Source organism: Marmota monax, unplaced genomic scaffold (genome assembly GCF_021218885.2).
Source record: "Marmota monax isolate L192 unplaced genomic scaffold, Marmota_monax_Labrador192_F-V1.1 WCK01_AAM20220418_F8-fsc00055, whole genome shotgun sequence".
In the NCBI taxonomy this organism is placed as follows: domain Eukaryota; kingdom Metazoa; phylum Chordata; class Mammalia; order Rodentia; family Sciuridae; genus Marmota; species Marmota monax.
The window spans coordinates 10,120,329-10,142,584 of NW_026695205.1; the positions used below are offsets into that span (position 1 = coordinate 10,120,329).

Below are 22,256 nucleotides of genomic sequence, written 5' to 3' on the forward strand. Positions count from 1 at the left end.
ATCAGGGTGGGCACCAAAGGCCGTGGACAGAGGTGTTGAGGGTGGTGGGGATGGGGACAGGGGGGCAGCCTAGTCCCAGCTCCACGGCTTGTGGGGGGAGCCAAAGGGTCGCTGGCAGGGAGGGTCCTCCCTGTGAGCTCTCTCCTGAGCTCTGGCGCCTGGGGCCGCTTGGAGGATCTGAGGAAGACCACACCATGGCGGTGAGCGCTGGCCACGCGCTCACTGAAGGAATGTGGCAGTTCCCATGCTCTTGACAGAAGGCAGCCGAGGGGGTCAACTTGCCCAAGTCACCCAGCTAGTAAGGCTGCGCGCTCCTCAGGACCTTGTCCACTCCCTGTGCCCGCTTGAGCCCTCTGCGGCCACCAGAGGGCGCCTGCGTCCGGAGAGGCCACCTGGCTGGGGTGGAGGGAGGGGGACCAGCTGCTGCGTCCAGCCCAGAAGCTGCGTCCCCTCCCTAACGGTGCCAGAATCTTTTAAATGAAAATGTAAGCCACACATTTATTGGACCGTGTCCCTGCCCTTTGTGCCCGAGTACCAGCTCAGGGTGCACTGAGGGCAGTGTGAGAAGGTCAGTATGGCAGCGGGAGCTGGGCACCCCTGGAAACTTGGAGCGGAGAGGCTGAACAGAGGACTGCTGTGGCAGGATTTTAGGGAGGAGGAGGAAGAGGAGCAGCGTGGGCAGTGTGCGCAACGGCACAGAGGTGTGTCTAGGGGGTAAGGACTGGTGGACAGGGAGTTCAGGCCCCAGAGGGAGGTGGACCTCTGGTCCCTTGGGGCCTGGGGGTAGGAAGCCAAGCACCAGAGCCACCACCGGGGTGGAGAGTCCTGGCAGTGAGGAAGCTGGGAGTCAGGAGGGTAGAGCTGACCCTGGTTCTCATCGTCCTGACGTCACCACTAAGTCTCTGAGCCCACCCTTCCCAGGCCCCGGAGTCCTGCTCTCTCGGTGGGGGGCCTTGGGAGCCACACACCCTAGTCATCCAGATGGGGGCATCTGGCTGAGGCTTCCTGAGTTCACGGCTCACGTTGGGCTCACTTGCAGCTGGGGCCAGGCTCCCAGGGCACAAGCCCTGTGGTGGACAGCTTAGCAGTCCTGGGTGCCTGCCCCATCTTCCCAGGCTCTGGGACTCCTGCAGGTATCACGCAGCCACCATGGCGGCAAGCTGCTCCAGGAGCTGGCTGAGGTGGGATGGCAGGACGGGGTCTATGTCCTTGTCATGGTTGCTTTGGCCACCCAGTCACAGGGCTACTCTGGGTGGTGGGACGTGTTCTTGTTATCCTGGGCCTGGCTGACCAGGGTCTCTTGACACAGAGGCACAGAGCTTTGGCCTGCTGGATCCTAAACTCTGCTACCTGCTGGATGGAATCCTCTTTATCTACGGTGTCATTGTCACTGCCCTGTTCCTGAGAGCGAAGGTGGGTACCCAGGGCTCTGGAGAGGGTGCAGGCTTCTCCACTTGGGGAGAGTACAGAGAGGCCTTGGTCTTAGTTTCAGGCTTGGTGGTACCTGGGGCTTGGTTCCCACAGCAGAGCAGGGCCAGACCCAAGTGTATATTTGGGGCTGAGCCTGATGGGGGTGGGGGAGCCGGTGCTGCACCAGTGCCTGAATGGCAGCGTCCCCTGCAGGGGCCACCGCTGGAGAGCAAGGGGCTTATGCACAGGTGTCATGGTCAGGAGGTGGAGGACCCACAGCCTCTTCCCAAGTCCTGCTACCAGCTGCCACCTGAGGCCATGTCAGCTTCTCTACAAACCTCAGTTGGCTCAGAGCCCTGATTTCACCGTGGGCTGGTGAATTTCTTAGAGACCCCAGATTTCTTAGAGGGGCTGGACCTGGTGTGGACAGAGGGTGGAGGTTACTGTCTGTCATCACTCCAGTGCCCTCTGACCCATTTCCCCCTTGGAATTTGTGCTCTGACATAAGATTTTACTTAAAAAAAAAAAAAGACTCTTTTCTTCTATTTTTTTTTTTTTAATTTGGAAAGGAGCCCTGGCTGATCTCCAAGTTTCTTTCCAGTGCCCTGACTCTAATGCCTCGAAGTTCCTCCACTGAGGTGGCCTGGCCTGGAGAAAGAGCCAAGTTGTGCTGAACTTGGGGCAGATGCTCCAAGTGCCGGAGCCCAAGGCTGAGGCTTCCTGCTCAGGTGCCGCAGGGCTAAGGTAGAGGGCTAGGGTAGGGGAAGGACAAAAGCCCTGGCCCAGGGGGCGAGACAGGAACTTGTGCAGTCACCACCACTGTGATTGTTCCCAGTCCCTGGAATGCCCACCCTGCACCTCTGTGGGCAAGGGCGACTGGCTGGGAGAGGAAACCTCAGATTCCGGGACAAAGTCACAGGCAGGCGCAGAAAGGGCAGCTGAGCTCAGGAGGAGAGGGCTGCCGCCTCAGACCCCTGCAGGCAGCACAGGCAGGGCAGGGCCACCATGAAGCCCTAACCCGCTGCTCTGTTGCAGTTTGGCAGGAGTGCAGAGGTCGCCGCCTTGCAGCAGGGCTCAAACCAGCTCTACAATGTAAGTCCACTGGTCCACCTGTCTGTCTGTCACCTGCAGGCAAGTAGTTTGCCGTTTTCTGACCCCATGAGACATGGCAGGGATGCCGTGAGCATGTGAGGCACGGTGTAGCCAAAGATGTAGCCAGCCGCCAGGGAGCCGCTCGGCCTTCAGCAACTCGCAAAGGCTAGAGGCTGCAGAGAATCCTCCCAGCAGAGGATGACAATCACATGTCCCTTTCAGTGGGACTTTGGTCCAACTGATGACCCTCTAGCAGCCTGGGCTTCCTTATTTGCTCCTGGGAATGTTGTTACTTGTCCCATTTGATTGACCAGCACGTAGTAAGAAAAGCATCTGGTGACTATGGGTCTCTCCCACGGTCATGGTAACCATCGTGCTCTGAGAGGTTCTCTCAGGTGACGGTATCCAGATGGACCAGGTCCCACCACCTCCCTCTCCCTGCTCCCTTTCGTTGTGAACCACCACCAAGAAGCAAAGCAGGCTCCCCCGTCCCTCTGGCCCCATCCTCCCCGGGTTCCTCTTCCTCATGTCTGACCCCTTTTTATTTTAGGAGCTCAATCCAGGACGGAGAGAGGACTACGATGTCTTGGATAAGCATCGGGGCCGGGACCCTGAGATGGGAGGGAAGCAGGTAGGGAGCACCTCTGTGCCTGTGTGGAGGTGGGCTTGTGGGTGGGTCCCCTGCACCAGCACACATGGGGCTGGGGTGAGGTGGCGGCTGGCTGGCTGCCAGCTCTCGTCCCCCTCCTTGGCTCCTTTCTGCATTACAAGGGGCCTCGAGCTCAGGAATACTTGCGGGCCTTGTGTCCAAGCGCCAGCTGCTGTCCTGGGAACTGCTCCTTGGCCACCTCGAGATGCACATGGGGCCACCACCTGCCCCCAGGAGGACAGACCTGACGAGAAGGTCCACACAGAAAGGGCTACGACCACTTAGCGAGGATTGTGGGTCTGAGTACCCTCCAGGGCCTCCTCAGAGCCAGGCTTCGGTGGCTTTGTCAACCCCACCCCTGGTGGCAAGCGGGACAGACAACAGGGCCAGAGCAGAGTCCTCTCAGGAGCAGGGTTTCCAACAGAGGCAGAAACTGCCCTGTGGCCCTTGATGTGTTGGGTCACACCTGCCATCAGCCCTTCCCTAGCCCCTCGGAGCCCTGGGCTGGGTGTGCACTGCTAGAAGGAATGGGTAATAGGAGAGGCCACCAATTTCCTTGAAGACTCCCATCCTCTTTCCTCCTCTTCCCTGGACTAGGAGGTCTGCAGGGAGGGGGAAAGGAGGGCCTGTTCTCTGCATGAAGAGAGGACCTGCAAACGGGGTGGCCTGCAATATTTCTGTCCTCAGCCACAGTCTCACTTTATTTTTGGCACTGGGTTTTGAACCCAGGGATGCTTCACCACTGAGCGACAGCCCCAGCCCTTTTTACTTTTTGAGACGAGTCTTCACTGAGTGGCTGAGGCTAGCCTTGAACTTGCAATCCTCCCACCTCAGCCTCCTGAGTTGTTGGGACTAGAGTGCGCCACCACCACACTGAGCACATAGAATGCTTTAGACACACATGAACTACTCTGGAGGTCAAACAGACTGTCAGCAGAGACCCTGAGGCCACCCTGGGCAAAACAGGAGAAGTGTGTCTCCAAGTGCTGGCAACCGGGCGTGAGCCGCCTGGTGCAGCAGGGGCCTGAAGGTGGCCTCCCTGGGCTGTGGCGGGCAGGGAGGAGGGAGGTGGGTGGCAGATCTCGCAGGTGAAGTAGGTTGGGGCAGGATGGGCTGTGGCTCGCTGGTGGCCTGAGCCTCCCCTCCTGACGTTCCCTCATTTCTTTCCTAGCAGAGGAGGAAGAATCCTCAGGACGGCGTGTACAACGTGAGTAGGGAGGACTTCACGTCAGGGCAGCGGGAGGGCTGAGGGGCTCTCCTCCACAGGTGTCCCTGCCTGGTTTCTGCTTGCAGCCTGCAGTGCCTCTACTTGAGGAAAGGTGTCGCCCCTGTCCCCTGCCCTTGCCTTGGCTCTGTTAGCTTGGAGCCCGCTGCTGGAGTTTCCAGGTCCACCGGCCTGTGGGAGGGAGGCCACGGGCAGGCCAGGCTGGGTGGGAGCCCCTCCTAGGCTGCGGTTCCTGGGGGCTGGCATTTTCCTGAGTGCTTTTTTTTCCTGACCTGAAGCTCACACCTCCCCATGCTGGGCAAGCACTGACCACTGGGCTCCACCCCAGCCTTTTTGAGACTGGTCTTGCTGAGGCTGGCTTTGAACTGGCAATCCTGCTCAGCCTCCAGAGTTGCCGGGACTACAGGTGTGCGGAGTGCTGCTTCTTTTTGAAATATCCACTCCACCACCCTCGGAGCTTTCTGCCCTTGCTCTGCAGAAAGCCGATCCACAGCCCGTGTCATTGGCTGTGTAGAGACAACTTGCTCAAATAAATGATCAGGGACTTGGTGAGTCCTTTACTGTGCGGTGTCCCTGCCGTGGCCTACAACTTCACCATGCAAAGAGCTACAGCTCGGAGCACATCCCCAGAGGCTGAGGAGCAAGTGGTTGGTGGAGAGACGCTGGCTGCCTGAGGCTGGGGTGGGATGGTGCAACCCTGTCCCTGGGGAATCCGGAGGCTTTCTGGCGGCAGAGCCCACTCTCTTCTGCAGTAAATCAGTGCCTCCTGCCTTCTCCTCCAGGCACTGCAGAGAGAGAAGATGGCGGAGGCCTACAGTGAGATTGGGACGAAAGGAGAGGTGAGTGTGCTGCTGGACTCCTGAGGGGTTCCTCAGCGTCCTCCAGGCATGCCTGCCACAGGATCCCTCTCCCGCCTGTTCCTCCTGAGACTTACAGAAGCCCATGTGGTGGCCCCCAGGGGCAATGTGACTCCAGGGCTCCCCAGGAGGACAGTACAGGAGGCAGAAGCGAGTCAAAGCCTCACTCCTAACAGGAAGCACTGAGGGCCCCAGGTGTGCCCAAGCGGTCACTGTCTGGGACGGGGGTCTCAGGGCAGGATGGAAGCACAGGGGCCCTTGTTCATAAGTGATCAAGGATTTCAAAATGGAGAGGGGGCATGCCGAGTCCCTCTGACGGGCGCTGTGTGTCCATGATGCCCACGTGGCCAGCACCTCGCACTGGGGGTTCCACGAAGTCCCCACAGACCTGGTGAGGCTCGTGTGTCCGAGGCACGAGAAGGTAAATGGCTCACCCCAGGTCACGCAGTAAACAGAGAGTGGGGTTTTCCACGACTCCCCCGGAGCTCATGACCACTGTGCAGAGCCACTCCTGGTGAGCGGACAGCAGGCGAGATTTTCCAGAGCTGCAGGGGGCCACTTCCAAGCTGTGGGCAACAGGGCAGACCCTCCACCAGAGCCACCTGTGCCTGACCTTACTCTGCAGGGCCCCTTCTCCCTGGGGCGGAGGGCGGGGTAGGTGTGGAGAGCTTGGACAGTCACCTGACTTCCCAGAGGTGGGGCCTGAGCAAGAGCCCATGCTGACTCCACACACCCCTTCTCTCTCCACAGCGTCGGAGAGGCAAGGCGCAAGACGGCCTGTACCAGGTGAGCCCAGCCTCCTTCCCGGGGGGCCAGACTGAGGCCCAGGGTTCGTGGCTAGTGGCACCAGTTCTCGCCAACAGCAGGGCAGGCGCTCAGGGGCTCCTGCAGGCCAGCGGCAACCCCACTGCCCTAAGCCCCTGCGCAGGGCTGGGACCCAGCCACTCCACCAGATTATGTGGCTCCAGCCAGGAGGTTGTGGGCACCCCATGCACAACGCCACAGCAGACAGGAGGCCACTGTCCAGAGGGTATGGGGCTCCCCAAAGGAACAGACAGCTGTGGGCACAGGCTCCTACACAAGTGACCCCTGACTGTCCACATCTGTGGCTGGGTCCTGGCAGAGGCCTTCTCTGCCTCCAGTCGGCCTTGGTCAGGGAGGATGGGCAGGAAGGTTGAAGAAAAGGAAGAGAAAGGGCAACTTCAAAAGGAAGATTGTCATTACAATGAGGTGCCTGGTTCATGCAAATCAGTGCAGATGATTATGCAAACTGAGCATATTCAATCTACTTCTCTACCAGGGTCCCCAGCGGTCCAGTTTCTCCAGGCTTCCTGGTGCGGGCTTGCCATAGGACAGTGATATCAAAAGTGGCCTTGCTGGGCTTTGGGAAAAGGGTGTGGCCTTCCACCAGAGTGGGGTGGGGGCACCTTGAGTGTCAATTATTACATGACTGGCAAACACACTGTAGGGACAGGGTCTGGGAACAGCAGCCAGCCACTCTCCCTAGGACTAGTCCTCAGGTATCAGACCAGCAGATTCTCTGGAGCAAGCCTGGCCCCTTCCTGAGACTGCAGTTCAGTATTTGAGGTGGGGGAACTTCTTCCTCTTGATGACAGGAAGGGGGCCTGGTCCAGGCACCTGGGGTGCAGCTTGGGGAGAGGTGAGCACCCAGCTGGAGGGGAGCCTTCTCTCCAGCAGCTCCCCCCAGCCAGGGGCCCACCTATGGCTCCTGGAGGCGGGGGCAGGGCATGGGGAGGTGGCTGCGGGTTCTGACCACTCTTCCCATTTGCTTTCACCAGGGCCTCAGTCCAGCCACCCAGGACACCTACAATGTTCTCCACATGCAGGCCCTGCCCCCTCGCTAACAGTGTGGGCCTCACCAGCCCCAGGCCTGACCTGCTGATGCCAGCTGTAAGACAGGATGAGCCCTTTACCACCGCCTTCCCTCATATTTCTCAGCCACTGAAGTACTCCCCTCCACAAACAGGATGCTTCCCAGTTGTGACATGTGCTGATCTCCAATTCCAAGCCCTGGCACAAAGAACATGTCCCTGGGCTCCAAGGGAGTGCAGCCCATGGTCATGGGCAAGGCCGTGCCCTTAGGACTTCACACTTACTTGCTGGTGCCTGGAGAGCAGCCCTCTCCCTTGGCTCCATGTCTTAACCTGGGGTTGGGGACAATTCCCTCACAGCTGGGTTAGGTCTGCCTTGTGAAGTCCAGGGCAGGCCCCAGTGTCAGCACATGTCCTGTCTGTACTGCTGTCAGGAATCTGAGTGGCTTCGCTCCTGCTGTCAACTCCCCCCCCCCCCCCCAAGGTAACCTGTGCTTGGGCCACTCTGTGGAAGGGCTGGGCAGAAGGACCAGTGGGGGCAGTCCTCCATCAGACATGCCTCTGCATCACCAAGCCGCATGCCAGGCACTGTGGGGGGTGGAAAAACGTGCAAGGCTGTCCTTGCCCTCACAGGTTCACACTCTTAAGAGGGAAAATAAGTTGTGCACAATCTGGTTTAAAAAATAGGAAATGGAGTGTGAACACGGAGTGTCACTAAGATTATGAACAAAGCGTGGAAGTGAGTAGGGAGGAGTCCTTCCTGCCCTGCTCCCAGGCACCATCCCTCAGCCTCCAGGGAATGGCAAGCCCGTCCTGGTGACTAAAGGACACGTGGCTGTGGGTGGCAAACCCTCTTTGCTCTGCTTGGTTTTAACTTATACTGGCTCGCTAAAGCCCATTTCATATAATAAATGCTTCAGTGAAACCGGTGCTGTCCCCTAAGCTCTGTTCAGCAGTCAATCTGTGATGGTGACGCAGTCGGTCACTGGGAAAGCACTGCCACCCTTGCTCCGGGGGAACCGCCTATTCTGCCAGGAACATGCAGGTGGACATAGGTGCGCCAGCCCAGAGTGCTGCCATGGGGTCAGTGCCTGCCAAGCCATCTCAGGTAGTGGCCAAATCCACTCCTGAGGGCAGTGCCCAGTATAGGAGTGTGGGCCCAGTCTTGTGCCCCAGCCCAGAGAGGGCAACGGGCAAGGAGCCCTGCATCATCATGCCCAGCTCTGGAGGGCAGGAGACCCCCTCCCTCGGAGGCCAGAAGTGGGTGATGCTGTGGGCAGAGGGTGCCCAGGAGTCAATAGTAGCACATGCCACCGCACTCAATGTCTCAGCCCACAGGGCTACAGGTGGGTGGTGGGCAAGAGGTCTTCAGGTCAGTTTCCCTTTGGAAGGTGGCCCTACCCATAGCGGTGGCTCTCTGTGAAGCCCCAACTCGTCGAGCCCACCTGTTAAACATTGTGAGGTCACTGTGAAGCCAGAGCCTTGGCTTGGTCAAGAAGTGCAAAGCCACCTACCCCCCAAAAACCTGGGGCTCCCACAGCACTCTGTACGCTGCCAGGCACAGGGGACAGCCCAGAGAGAGGAGAACCTCCATCTGGGAGCAGCCTCGCAGGGGAGTGCACTCCTGAGCCTCGAACGCTGAAGTCTGCTGCTTCTGTCTGTTGAGATGAGCGAGCCGTACCCAGGGCTGCGCCAACCCAACCTCATTCCTGGAGCCGCGGAGTTACCCACGGGCTGTGGGACCTGCACTGACGGCGGGTGGGAGCCAGCAGTGCGCTGGGCGGGCTGGACGGCTCCCAACAGCACAGCTGCACAGAGCGCGGCTGGGAGAGGAGCAGGCTGCCCACAGAGGAGAGTGGAGAGGGCAGAGCTCCTGGGAGAACGCGGCCCCGCGGGCAAGGGCGAGCGTGGCTGCCCTGCCCTTCCTGAGGCCCTTCCTGAGGCCCTTCCTGAGGCCCTTCCTGAGGCCCTTCCTGAGGCCCTTCCTGAGGCCCAGCAGGACATGACTGTTAAGACCTGCCCTGTTCCTCGTGCTGGCACAGACAGACACAAGGGGCTGGGCCTGCACGAGGAGCCCAGAGTTTGTCAAGTGGGGCAGCAGCGCGGAGGACCCCTCCAGGGGCTGGCCATGCCTGGTGTTTGGCCAGCTGGGGTGTGTGGGCTTCCTGCTGCCAGCGGCCCCGGGGGTCTCGGTGAGCTGGCAGTCACTTCTGTGAGTCAGAGTCGAGTCCTGACCATGTCTGTGCCTCAGTGACAGCCCCTCGCACTGCTGCTCACGCCCTCCCCAGGAGCCGTCAGAACAGACCTACCTTACGAAACGGGACGCAGACTCAGGCCCATCCCTTCACCCTATTCCGTAGGATGTGACACAAGGTTTTCACGTGCTGAAGTCTGTCTTATGTTGTCTTTACCAAGGAGAGAGTTTCTGTGAAGAACTTGAAATTATTTTAGGAAGACACTTTACAAACTCACACACAAGCTGTAAGTGCGAGAAGGGAACCCCGTGTCTCCTCGCTTCGGACCTTCTGTGAGACAGTGGCCTCATCTTGAGATGGGCACTCTCTTCCGCAAACTCACAAACCAAGACCTCGTCCTGGGGGATCTGACCCCACAGCTTTCTGACAAGGTCAGGCTTTCTCTGGAAAATTCACCTGAGTTTCGACTCTCCTTCCTATGGACCCTGCAGTGGCCCATGAAGGCGCAGTGCTGAGGGGCACAGTGAGCCAGAGGCTGCCGGGTGCGCTCCCTCACACAGGAGACCAGCCTCCCTCAGAGGACTCCGGGGAGACGAGATGCTCAGGGTCTGGCAAGATGTGCCGACGGGCGTGCCCGCCAAAAATACATCCAGGGAAGTGGAGTTCAATCCAAGTTCTGCAGTCCCACCTGCACAGCAGGAGGGGAGCTTTGAAGAGTCCCCTGTCAGGATCATCAAGCAAGAGCCTGCATGTTTGATGACACAGAGCACTTGTGTTCAACACAGGGTCCCTTCTAGACCACCTGAGAGCCTGGGGAGGGGAACTCAGTGCCACAGCTCCCCAGCTATGTGCACAGGAGCCCGAGGGTAGGAGCAAAGCCAGTGTGAGTGGATGGAGACTCGGGGCTCCCGAGAGCACCTGCTGTGGAATGCAGCCTGGAAGGGTTATATGAGTCATCTGCGAGAAGGTGGGTGAAGGATCCAGAATACCAACACAGCAACCTCACAGAAACCATGTGAAAACACTTGAAAAATGGTTTAATGATGTTTTACAACAGAAATGAACTGTACAGTTACAGTAAGTTTAATATATATATATAAAAATTACAGCAGACAAATGCATCTACACAAAATCTACCAATTCATTCTGATTCACTGGCACCTATGCAGTCTCTCCCAAGCCTTCAGCCCTGCGGGCAGCAGGAGGGGGTCACATAAAGGGCACTTTTGAAGAGACAGCACCTCTCACAGTCCCCACCACCTCCACAGGCTTGGGAGGCTTGCTAGTTCCCCAGCAGGTAAAGTCGCTTTGTTTGAGGTTTCCAAAACCAGGAAACCTCTGTTTCCCAGGGGCACAGATAACAAGGTTCAGTGCTCCAAGTCATCAGCTGATTCTTACAAAATATTTCTACCTGAGGGGAAATGGCTACACAGGCGCTCTGGGGCAGTGAGGCTATACAATAGCCACCCAGACTGCAAAGTCGTCTAAGGAGAAATGTAAAAGGACTCCCAGTAAACTACTTAGGACTTGTCACTGCCTCATTAAAGCTGCTGGACAATTTTGGAAAGAATCATTTACACCACGTCTTAAGTTTCCACAAAGAAGAACTCAAACTCACATTTTAAAGTACATAAAACAAGAAGTTTTAGGAGGTCAGGGGACAATTCCCCTTGTACCCCTCCCTTGACAACAGTGGAAAAACACCCCTGAATCAGTAATTTAAAAAAGAACAAGAAAGAAAAAGGAAGAAAAAGTGGGGGAGTTAAGGTATTTGAAGACAGAGAAAAAGAAAGCATCTTTAGAAAAACACAATCACTGCTTCTTTAAAACAAAACAAAACCCAGTTGGGCACAGTCATCAGTGACGATGTGATCCAGATGACACTTGGTGGAGGACTATTACTGAATATTATGTACACTCACAACTTTTTCATTTTCTTTTTTATTATGAACACCTAGGCAGTGAAAACTGTTATGTTAATACATAGACAGACACACCCAAAACATACAAAAATACTATTATTTCAAACTACTAAGAATAGGACAGTTCAATTAGTTCCATGCTATGACTTTAAGAGCATTACACTGAAACAAACAAGAAGTTAAACGACATTTTTTTTTTTTAAATCCCAGAAATATACCAAAATATACATCTAAGCTTTGGAATTACTGAGGTTAGACTAATGCAAGTGCTGGGTAATCGTACTTAATACACAAGTCTAAGGTTCTGCAGGAAAGAAATTTTCTTTGGTATCTGCATCAGGCTAATATTATTAACATTTGGATTTTGCTTTGGGATAGAGCTTGTATGACCCTAGAACCAAATACCCCCCTCCCCCAATCAACTGAGATTAAAAAGATCCATGTAAAAAGTTCCTTCATTTGCAACCCCCCAGGTTAAAACGTCACAGGCATCGACCTCGCGCGAGAGGTTGTGAAGTACAATGCATAGTTGCACAGTGGTGCTGGGAGGGGAGACAAACCGCAGTGGAGAGAAGCGAAGTGCCCGATGGGCGTCCTGCGGCCTCTGGCCACCCCAAGCAGCTCAGTGGGGGAGAGAGGAAAGCTCCGAGGCCCTGACCAAAGCCCTGCGAGCGGACCACCGCGCAGTGTCCCAACTTCCCCCACTCTGCGGGGCCTGTGGCCTGGCCAGCAGCGGCTCTGGCCCCCTAGTCCCTGTGCTAAGTCCCCCTGGTGGCCCTGCTTGCAGTCGGATGGAGTATGGTGTGACGGGGTTTGGGAAATCTGAAATGCCAATTGCTTCCTGGCATGCTCACAAGCTGGCAAGCGCCAAAGCCACCGAGACACACCTGAAGGAAACCCCCGGCGTGGAAAACAGCTCCCCGCCCTTTAGAGTCCGAGGCCCCTGCCCGGCCCCACTGCGCCAAGTGCCAGGACGTGGCGAACTGGCTGATGCTGAAGACTTACTTCCCTTTTCTTTGGTTTTTTTGTTTGTTTTGAGTTTATACAATCATTAAGAAATCTTTGGTTTTGGCTGGAAATTTAAAAACAAAACAAAACAAAACAAAGAAACCACCCTCCCCTGGCTTATAGCAGCAGTCTGAGACCTGGCGAAGGGTTTCTTCAGCTTTACGGGTGGGAATGGGAGGCCAAGCACTACATTCAAAGAAAAGGTGAAGGGCTGGGGATGCAGCTTCTGAAGAGCCCACTGAATATAAGATTGTCAAATAATAATAATAATATAATAATAATAATAATAATAAAAAACAACTTAAATATTTGGATTTCTTTTTTTTGGTCGTGTCAAAGGAAAAAAGTGAAATGTGTACGCAGCAGTCCACTCCAAGGGACCTTTGGTGTCTTCCCTTCCACCCAGGTCTCAGGGGAAGGAGACGGCCTAGACCCCACCTGGGGAGAGGCAAGGACAGAAGTCAAATTGTGGCCAGAGTCAGAAATACGGGGTGGGGCGGGGCGCAGACAGCTGGCACCCTGAAGGCAGGTGGCAGGACAACCAGGTTATGAGACCTGGGAAGACCCTGGCAACAAAAGGAACCCTGGGCTGCGACCCGCCCCAGCTCGCAGTAGCCTCTGAGCAGCGGCATTCAGGGGCTCCTAGGGTCCCACCCTAGACAGGTCCCACAATGCTATAGGCCAGAGTTCAGCGTTGCCGAAAGGGGAGGGTGGGTTGGGCAGCTCTGTGGGGCTGAGAGGAAGTTAAAGCAAGCCACTCAGTCACGAGTTAGCAATGAGGTATACAAGAGCTCCCACGCCAGGTGGGCAGAACTCTGTGCTCCTCACTCGCCTCTGTCACTGCTGTCCCGTGCAGGCGGTGACCTGCAGGGTCAGAACCCTGGTGGACCCTCGCACGTGCCCAGGTGAGCAGAGCCAAGAGCTGGGAGAAGGCTCTTTCTACCCACCACCAACCTTCGAGGAGACACACTGGTTGCTGCAGAGTCCGTGCCCTGCATCTGCGTAGTCTATGATCCCTCCCGCTTTCTCCCATTGTTTACAGTCTTAACCACCATCAGGCTGCACTAGTTCACTCTGCTCTTAGAAGTGGGCACCTTCTGCAGACTCATGTGGGAATGGAACTAGAGGTGGGCACCCCCCACCGCCTGCAATGCACTGTCCCTAGGTTGCCACCTGAGCCTCTGAAAGTGCTTTCCTGCCTCCCTTGCTCTCAGACTCCAGGATGCCTGGGGCTGGACGGGATCAGGCTCTGCTGTAAGAGATTCCGGTTTCAAGGAACTAAGGTTTCCAGATGTCTCGTTTTAAAACAGCACTGTCCCCAGCTGTCCGCCCGCAGACTTGGGGTACAATGGTGGAGAAGTCAGAGCTGTTGCCAGTTTACAGAAGCAGTCTCCATCTGTTCTTGTGAGGTGGTGGCCAACTTACATACAACGATCTAGTGAACAGGGAAAACCCTGCAGCAGACCTTAACATTTTTACACTAAATTAGTTTGGGGGTCTTAACTTTTGGCAGCATCCTGGGTTTGAACCAGAAGCCGACACTGGGCACATGGACAGACTCAGGGACACAGCAACAGTAAGCGCCTTCCTTCCACGCGGTCCTTATGCACACCTTGTCTTCCCACAGCTTTGTTTCAAGTGCTCTTATCTTCAATATCCCTATCACCTACTTAGAAACCTACCTAGCGCTTTTAAAAAAGTCACACATTATTAAGACTACCTTTACATAATGTCAGAACAGTAAGATTATTAGGAAAGCTATTATGAGGTTCTGCACCCTGATCATTTTTGAGGGATGATTAAGAGAGCAACTATTCCTATTCCCTTCCCTCTCCCTTGCACGTGCCCTGTCTGGAGGACACTGAGACAGGACTACTCAACTTCCCAGAACCATATATTTTAAAGACATCTGGGAACAAAACAGCTCTACAGGAGAAGGGAAGAGCTTTTGTTTCCTTTGTAATCCTGCTCTTGAAAATGCTGCTTCATAGGAGAGACAGGACAGATACCACATCTAAACACTGTCTGAACCCAAACAGGCTCTACAGTTCTATTTATGAGGATTAGATAAATGGAAATAAAGAATTTACCCCATCTTTTGCCCTCCCAAAATTTCTCAGCAATTCCAAGAATATCATGGCCACACGGAGCAACTCCATCTTCACAGAGCCAGCAGAGGGACACAAAACCAATCTCTTTTCGAAAGGCAGAATAACCAGTAAGACTTTCAAAAAATGGGTAGGAGGGAAGGAGGGGAAGAAGAGACAAGGTCAAACTTTTCTAAATTCCAGCTTTTTGGTCCTTTCTCTCTGCCTGTTTTGAAAACCAAAGATAAGCAATGACACAGCAGTGTCTCTGGTCACAGACCAAACCCCACGTAAGTTCTGTGAGATGGATCACTTATTCAAATAAAAGCCTTTCTGGAGTTCTACACCTGAACTCAGGGAGCCGGGAGCATGGGCAGAAAGGGCTCCCAATTCTCCTGACCACCACTGTTTCTCCTCTTTGCCCCCACTCGGAACAGAACTCCCCTCCATCCCACCAACCAACCGGTCCTTAAAGGCTGCACCTTGTCACAGGTGTGAGGAGCAGGCTGGTGGTCTTTCTTCTGTTTGTGTTTCTGGTCTAGACAGAACTATTCTTTGAGAAAAGGAAGTGAGGTTTTAAATGTTGGGCTGCTAGCACAACATTCAACAGCTTGACAGAGGATGACACGAGGAATCACCTTAACTGTCCTAGGTCAGGGCCATTGCTCAATGCTCTCTCTCAGTGAGTTGGTGTGCATCTTCCTCTGTCTCTACTTCTCCCCAAACACTCGGATGGCTACACTCATCCTTTGCCTAAGTGTCTGCTATGTACAGAGGTAATGGTCATTATGAGAGGCTGGCATGTTTGGGGACATGGCAGCCATAGAAAAGCTGCAAATGCTCCCGTGGCAACTCGCACACACCACTGTGCCCTGCCCAGCCCTGCACACCAGACCTCAGAGGGCTGTAAATCCCAAGCCCAGTCCCAGGGACACCAGGCTTCCTTCGGCAGGACAGACTTAAGGAAACACACACAACAACATTTTCCTTCTAACATAATCATCTTCTCCCCCACCCCAACCCTCCCTAACCCTGTAAATTGTAACCTATAAACAGGATCCCAAATACATACAGCATCAATCATGTTTATCAATGATAATGAACATTAGTTTAACTAAATACTACAGCTAGAATTATTTCCACTATTTATAAAGTTTTTTCTTTTATTTATTTGGTTTTTAGTTTAAACCAATTCTGCAACACGTAAGCTATGCTGAGGTATTTTATGAAGGTGCCAGAAGCCAGCGGTTACCCACAAGCATCAATCAGCCTCACAGACTAAGGTACCACATTCACAGAGAAGGAAGGAGGGGAAGGAAGGAGACCCAGATAAGACAGCCACCTAAGAGTCCCACAAAGGCCAGGGCAGAAGAGTCCAATAAGTAACTGTGCCTCAAGAATAGGGAGGGCCATGGAAAGCGACAGCTGTTAGCCCAGAGAACTGGATGCAAACTGGACAACTCAAGAAACGTGTTCCCTGCCCTCCTGGTAGGACCCTTTCAAGTCCTGCTGCAAATTTCAAGGCTGTCCTGTTGAATCTCTCTGGAGTAAGAAAAGGACGGGCAGAACCGGCAAAGAACTCCAGTCAGCTGTCAGGGATGACCCTGCTGCCTTCTGTCCCCCACTGTGTGCATATCGCAGGTGCCACCCAGGCTGCACACAGCTCATCTCAGTTATTCTCAGAGGAATGCCAAGGGACTTTTTTTTTTTTTCCTTCTCAAAACTAAAGATAAAAACCAAAAAAGATTTTCCACTTTATAAAGTATCACCTTCAAAATGTTACAAACTGAAAATGACTTCAGAATGGCCAGGGCTATGATTACACAAGCAGTATGAGGCATTAAGTGCTTCGTACACACAGACACACACGCACACACAGACACAGACACACAGTGAACTCACAGTGGTCACAAGCAAATTCATCCACCAATTCCTGTTCCTTCTGGGTAATTTAAAATTTCAGACCTTTTAGTCTTTTTCTTCCATCAGTACTGGCAGTCTAAAGAGTAAAGAATAAATAAACTTTAAATTCTTCAAGTTTAAATGCTGATTTAATGAGAAGGTATTTGGCCAAACTCTCCTAATGAATTGTTGCAGCCCTTCCTTGACCAAGGGTTTTCAGATCACAGGCTGGCTTTTGGGGGTTCCTTATGGCCAGGCCACAGAAGGCTGCCCACAGGAGGGTCCTCACTTCTTCATACCTGGGCAGCATTTTTTTTTTTTTGGGGGGGGGAGGGAACTAAAGAAAGAGGCTTCTCCTCTGCTTCCTAGCTCAAGGATCTTATTTCTTTCTTTGTTAAGAAAGACTGTGAGGATGATATAGCTTGGGAACCACTTTAGACCATGAACTCTCAGAGGGCTTCTCTGTGAACCAAGTATTTATTATCCTAATTGCAACATTTTCAATCGGGATTTCTAACTAACAGTAATTACCTATATTTGCAAATATATTCGGTTTTTCCAGCACGTTAAATAGAATTTAAAGATTGGGCTAGATGTTGTGTCAAGCAAATATTTGTGCTTCTGGATAATACACAGACTATTTCCCCATCTTCCTAAATAAATGAAAGATGATGGGCAAAATAACATTAAAAAGAGGCATAATTGTGCTTTTTCTTTCCCAACAAACGCTATAGAATGAATCGGCAAGATGAACAAAAAACTTTTAAATCGATATTTTCCCTTTTGCTAAAAAAAGTTCACTTCTAATAATGCTACCACAAAGTACAAATAGGCATGCTCCTGCATAAGAGGGAAGTTGGATTCCTTTGGTTCCATTCTTAAGCAACAAGCTGAGTATGTTGGGAAGGTACTGACCTTTCTGACAATAAATAAATGGGAGTGTGTATTACATCAGCCAAGTGATATAAATATTTTTTTTCTTAATTCTAAAAAGCTGCCTATTTTTTTGAACTTCAGAAACAGCACTCAACTTATTTCTTAGAACAATGATATTGTTCCTGTGAGAGGCCCCCTTCAGGTCTTTCTGCTCTGTCCTTCAGATTTACATGGGATATAAATAAAGTTCATGACCAAATTGCATTGCTCATGATAAGCAGGATTTAAACAACTACATTCACCACCCCTAGGGATGGCCTGTTACCATGGGCAAATACAGTATCGTTATAGATGCATTTAAAATTAGTCTTTGGCTTAATGTGTTAAGCAAATTCAGGGATGAAATAAAACTTGTCTAAACATTAAGGGGAAAACAGAAGAACAATGCAATGCATTGTAATGATCTACTTGTTCCTCCTCTCTGAGATGCAGAAACTCTATCAAATATTTCTTTTTGGTCAACTGGACCTTTTAAGTTTGAAGACTGTTCCCAGAAAAGGTGGCCAAAATTTAAGTCTGAGTACCGCACCTTAGGAGATAGTTCATTCAATTCAAAGAGCATCATTTGAGATGATAAAAAAAAAAAAGGAATGATATAAAATAAACAAGGACTAAGGTGATCATGAAGCAGTATGATCAGCAGAGTTTCCAGGGATGATGATGGGGAGCTGATTCTAAACAAGATCCCCACCAACAGCTCTATTAGTGTTTCATGTGTACATGCGTAAAAGTACCTTTCATTTCACAACTTATTTTTAAATAAGTGAAAAAAAGAAAAAAGTTTTAAAGTTACCCTTGTCTAAAGATTTACTTTTTCAACAGAGGTTTTTATGCTGGCTTAAGGTCTACCCCCATCAAGTGATTCACATTAAAAAAAAAAAAAAAAAGACAGAATCCCCATATTCCAAAGTGATTAGAATATAGATAGGGTGGGGGACTCAAAGATCACTGTGCTGACAGTTAAAGCTTAGCATCTTCTTCAGTACTGGAGTTTGTTGGTGAAGCTTATTTGGGAAAGGGATCATTTTTTTAGCTACACAGAAAACAATAACAAAAACAGCCTTTCTCTGAACTCACTGGGCATAGCCAGAGTCCCCTGAAGCTCTATGCTTCCTTTGGTAACATTTGGGAAACTGATTTATAGCCTCGGATCCAGTATGGTGGCTACCTGCATTTCTCTTCCGGAATCCTTCCTCCTATCTTCCACCACTCCCAAAAGAGGGACTTGTGACTATGGGCAGCCACAGTAATAGCCCTAAAATCATTTACGCAGACTGAAATTAGAGATGTCAAGTCAGAATAAGAGATTATATTACATTTAACTACAACAGAGAAAAAGTTGATGGAGTGGAGAGAAATTAGTAACTAACAGAGCCATTCTATTTACATACCAACCTAAATAAACTATTTAAAAATCAAGGTAAGTCTGCCCAGAGAATATTACAATTAACCAACATAGAAGATTAAAAACAAGCAGCAACTTTTATATAAAATAAAAAAAGAAATGAAAAAGAAATTGTCAGTAGCATCTATCTCCTCCATGTGTCTGAACTGCATGTTATAAACTAGTCCATTAGTACAGCAGCTTGCTAAAAAAATTGACTTTGGTTCAAGCTTAGTTTAAACAAAACAAAACAAAACAAAACCACACACCACACACAGAAAGGTGGATAAACATTGTTAGTTTCCCTGCTTGTAGTTCACTGATTTTAGAGGGATTTTAGGGAAAATGATGGGTAAGAGGAAATTTAGGGGTGGTAGTTAAATACTTTGTGAAATAAAACAAGAGGAACTAAAGAATTAAAAGGGGACTAAAATGTTTCTGACCTTTAATATTAATTTGACTGTCTCCCACTTGAATCTCTCTCTCTCTCTCTCTCACACACACACAGACACACACACGTACACATTTGTGTCAGTATTACTGCCTTCCTGAACAGTGGGGAGGACAGGCCAACACACGAATCCCAGCTCCCTTGAGGACACAAGCAGGGCAATCGGAAGGAAAGCTCTTTCTCAACCCCCAGCTCAAAGAGGGGCAGAATGCAGTCTTAGGACCACCCGAGACTGAAGCAAGTGCCCAGGGACACCAGATGGGAACCTCTACCTCCAGAAAGAAGGGAAACTTAGATCAAGCTCCAAGGTGGGAAGGCAGTCTTTGGGGAAGGTTTTTGGTATACAGAGTATTATAAAAGTACATTGGCAAAAATGGGAACTGAACCTCTACATTGCCCTTGTTCCTCTTGGTCCATGTTCACAAGCTCCTCCCTTCCACTGGCTCATTTATGTGGTCTAGAAACACCCTGAAAACAGTTACAGAGCTGATCTCTTTCTGTAAGAATAGAGAGATGTGCACTGCTGTTGGACTTCCTGGCAGGGGCAGCCCCCCAGGGGTGCACCATGTTCCTGCTCAGCGTTTCTTCAGAGGTTCTGCAGAACCCAAGCCCCACCAGCAAGTACCTTGTCAGTCAGAGAATCCAGAGAGTTCAGGTTAGGCCTGATGAGCCATCCAGTGGAAAGGAAGTCTGTGGTGCTCTAGAGGAAAAGGTGGCGACCTCAGACTCCTCTCAGGGACTCTTTTGGATATATCAATTGATGGACAACAGTCTAATAGAAGTCCTTTAGAAAATAAAAAAGGGAAAAGTTCCCCGATACCAGTAAGTCAATTTGTTCTTTGCCAACGAAATTAAAACAAGTTTGGATGAGAAACTCCCATAAAATGAACAAACAAACAAACACACCAACAGTAGGAGCATTTTTCAGGAGATAAGAAATCAGGCGAACCACCAAGTCAGGTGTCTGCAGTAGTCTTTGCTCTTTGGAACCAAATCCTGCCTGCAACACATAGAGCTGTTCCCATTGAGAGTAGCGCGGAAAGCAGCTGCTGCACTACAGGATCTGGGCCTGGGGGCGGTCCATGATTGGGTGAGTGAGAGCTACAGTTCAGCAGGAATTCCTTCCTACACAAAAGTGCTCCAAAGGCACGCCTGCTGGGGGAGGGGCGTGTTGGGCGGGAGTGTCTGCACACACTGCCTTCAGCTTTTGCACCAGCCTCTTGCATAAGTGGCAAAAGAAAATCATTTTCTAGCACCTCTGTAAGAGTCGTGGAGGATAAGGAAACCAGCAAGAACATTCCCCGCAGTTAAGAGCATACGCCTCCCTTGCCCCAAACCCTCCCTCCCCACAGTGTGGGAGCTCACTGAAACAGGATCCAGGAGCAAGAGACAAACATGTCCAAACTATATATATATATGTATATATATATATAAAAACAACAACAACAACCATAGAGATACAGTAATACAGGCCGGCCTAAATTGTACCAGTTAAGAAAGGAACCCCCAACGCAATTGATACGATTATAAACACCTTGTTATGACTCAATGGCCTGTACAACAGACCCATAAAAATGATTTTTTTTTTTTTTAAAGAAAAAAGAAATCTAGACAAATCAGAAATCCCTTCCTACACTGGAACTGGTACCCACCTTAGCTTGTCATCACGACTGCTGGAGATGATAAGTAGTCCTTCCACTTGTTTTTTTTTTGTTTGTTTTTGATTTTTTTGTTTTTTAAATTTTTGGTTAGAAAGTTCTCCAATCCATGAAGCAATCCTGAAAAGACAGTGTTTTATTATAAAATTAGGCAAATGCTGTCCGTCTCCATCCTTGCTTTCTTCTGGCATGTGGACTCCCTCTCCCCTGCCTCCCCCCTCACCAGGTGGTGAGGGCAGCGGCTGGCTGGCTGGCTGGCAGGCAGCCTGGCCACACTGCAGGGTGGAGGCCCTGGCGGCACCTCCGCCCCCGCTCACTGGGCCTTGGAGGCGGTAGTGGTGGTGGAGGCAGCCCCACTGGCGGAGGCCACTGTGAAGAGCGAGTTCTGCATGGACTCTGCAGAGCTGGAGGCGGTGTGAAGGCTGGCGACTGGTGTGGAGCTCCCGGTGGAGGCTGCAGCGGCAGACACCAAGCTGACGGGGTTGCTGGTGAGCAGAGAGAGGTTCTGAGGGTTCAGGAACAGAGGGGCAGTCACGATGTTGGGGGCTGCTCCTGCATTGGCAAACACCAGGTTCCCAGTTGCGTCCAGTGACGTTATTGGAAGAGAGCCACCAGAAGCAAGGGCTAGACACAGACCCCGAGAAACAGGCAGGAAGGAGAAGGTTAACGTCATCCTGGAGAAGCTGGATCACATTCGTTACAGCTCTGCGTTTTCATGTAGCTCAGGAAAAAGTGCGAGCCTTTGCTGACTTTTCTTCCTCACAGAGCTACACTGATACCAACCGGAATCTATTTATAATTCTGAAGAATGTAAAGGACTGAGAAACATAACTTATTGAGTATCAGCAGGGGAGGTTAAGGAGAGTTTTAAGAACTGTCTAATGATGACTCAGTCATATTTTAAATATCTTTAAGTTTATTTCATTTAACCTAGAAATATTTGTTAAAGCCAGTAATTTTGTCTTCAATGAAATTGATATCAAACTACCTCTGTTCAAAAGACAAATTAGCTAAAGTCATTAAAGCATTAAAAATATATTTTTTTGTTGGGCTGGGGATGTCACTCATTGGTAAAGCACTTGCCTAGTATGCATGAGATCCTGAGTTCTATCCCCAGCACGAGGGAAAAAAAACAGTCTTTATAAAAGGCTTTAGTTATCAAATAAAGTGAAAGGTCTGCCTGATTCTTATTTCCTGGGCAGACCTGAGGCAGCTGCTGTAGCAGAGACAGAGAGGCAGTGAGGCACATGGCCTCGGTGGCTGGCCAAGGCCAGCACGTGATCATCAGGGGAGGATTTCTGTAGGATGCTGCTGTTCTCCACAAATTCTATCATCAACATCTTATTTAAAATAATTAGGGGCTGGGGCTAGGGCTCAGCGGTAGAACATTTGCCTAGCATGTGTGAGGCCCTGGGTTCGAACGCCAATACCACATAAAAACACTAAATAAACAAAATAAAGGTATTGTGTCCATCTATAATTAAAAATATTAAAAAAATAAAATAAAATAATTAGGACTTCCATTTTATAGCTTACCCTATTACCTGACAACATTCCTACACACTCCCAGTCACATAACCTCACCCCATATGTGGATTTCAGGGTTTTTCTGATGGTACTAAAATTTTGGCTGGTAACATAATCTATA

At 51.1% G+C, this 22,256-nt stretch overlaps 2 protein-coding genes across 10 annotated transcripts in view; one reads left to right on the plus strand and one right to left on the minus strand.

The window, feature by feature from the left end:
* Positions 1-7,990, plus strand: part of Cd247 (CD247 molecule) — a 59,416-nt gene extending 51,426 nt beyond the window's left edge. The window contains exons 1-8 of one of the 3 annotated variants that reach the window (XM_046430174.2): positions 131-701; positions 1,310-1,413; positions 2,446-2,502; positions 3,053-3,133; positions 4,323-4,358; positions 5,159-5,215; positions 5,984-6,019; positions 7,033-7,990. In XM_046430174.2, the coding sequence (XP_046286130.1) occupies positions 575-701; positions 1,310-1,413; positions 2,446-2,502; positions 3,053-3,133; positions 4,323-4,358; positions 5,159-5,215; positions 5,984-6,019; positions 7,033-7,098 (564 nt within the window). In that variant the 5' untranslated portion in view covers positions 131-574 and the 3' untranslated portion in view covers positions 7,099-7,990. Of the gene's footprint in view, positions 1-130; positions 702-1,309; positions 1,414-2,445; positions 2,503-3,052; positions 3,134-4,322; positions 4,359-5,158; positions 5,216-5,983; positions 6,020-7,032 lie in introns of those variants that run through there. The other 2 variants (XM_046430175.2, XM_046430176.2) reach the window with 2 other exon arrangements.
* A 2,290-nt stretch (positions 7,991-10,280) lies between these two features.
* The window catches only part of Pou2f1 (POU class 2 homeobox 1), a 151,836-nt gene continuing 139,860 nt past the window's right edge, over positions 10,281-22,256 (minus strand). For 5 of the 7 annotated variants that reach the window (XM_046430168.1, XM_058574446.1, XM_046430169.2 and 2 more), the window contains one exon: positions 10,281-21,232. In XM_046430168.1, the coding sequence (XP_046286124.1) occupies positions 20,922-21,232 (311 nt within the window). In that variant the 3' untranslated portion in view covers positions 10,281-20,921. The remainder of the gene's footprint in view (positions 21,233-22,256) is intronic. The other 2 variants (XR_006848752.1, XM_046430172.1) reach the window with 2 other exon arrangements.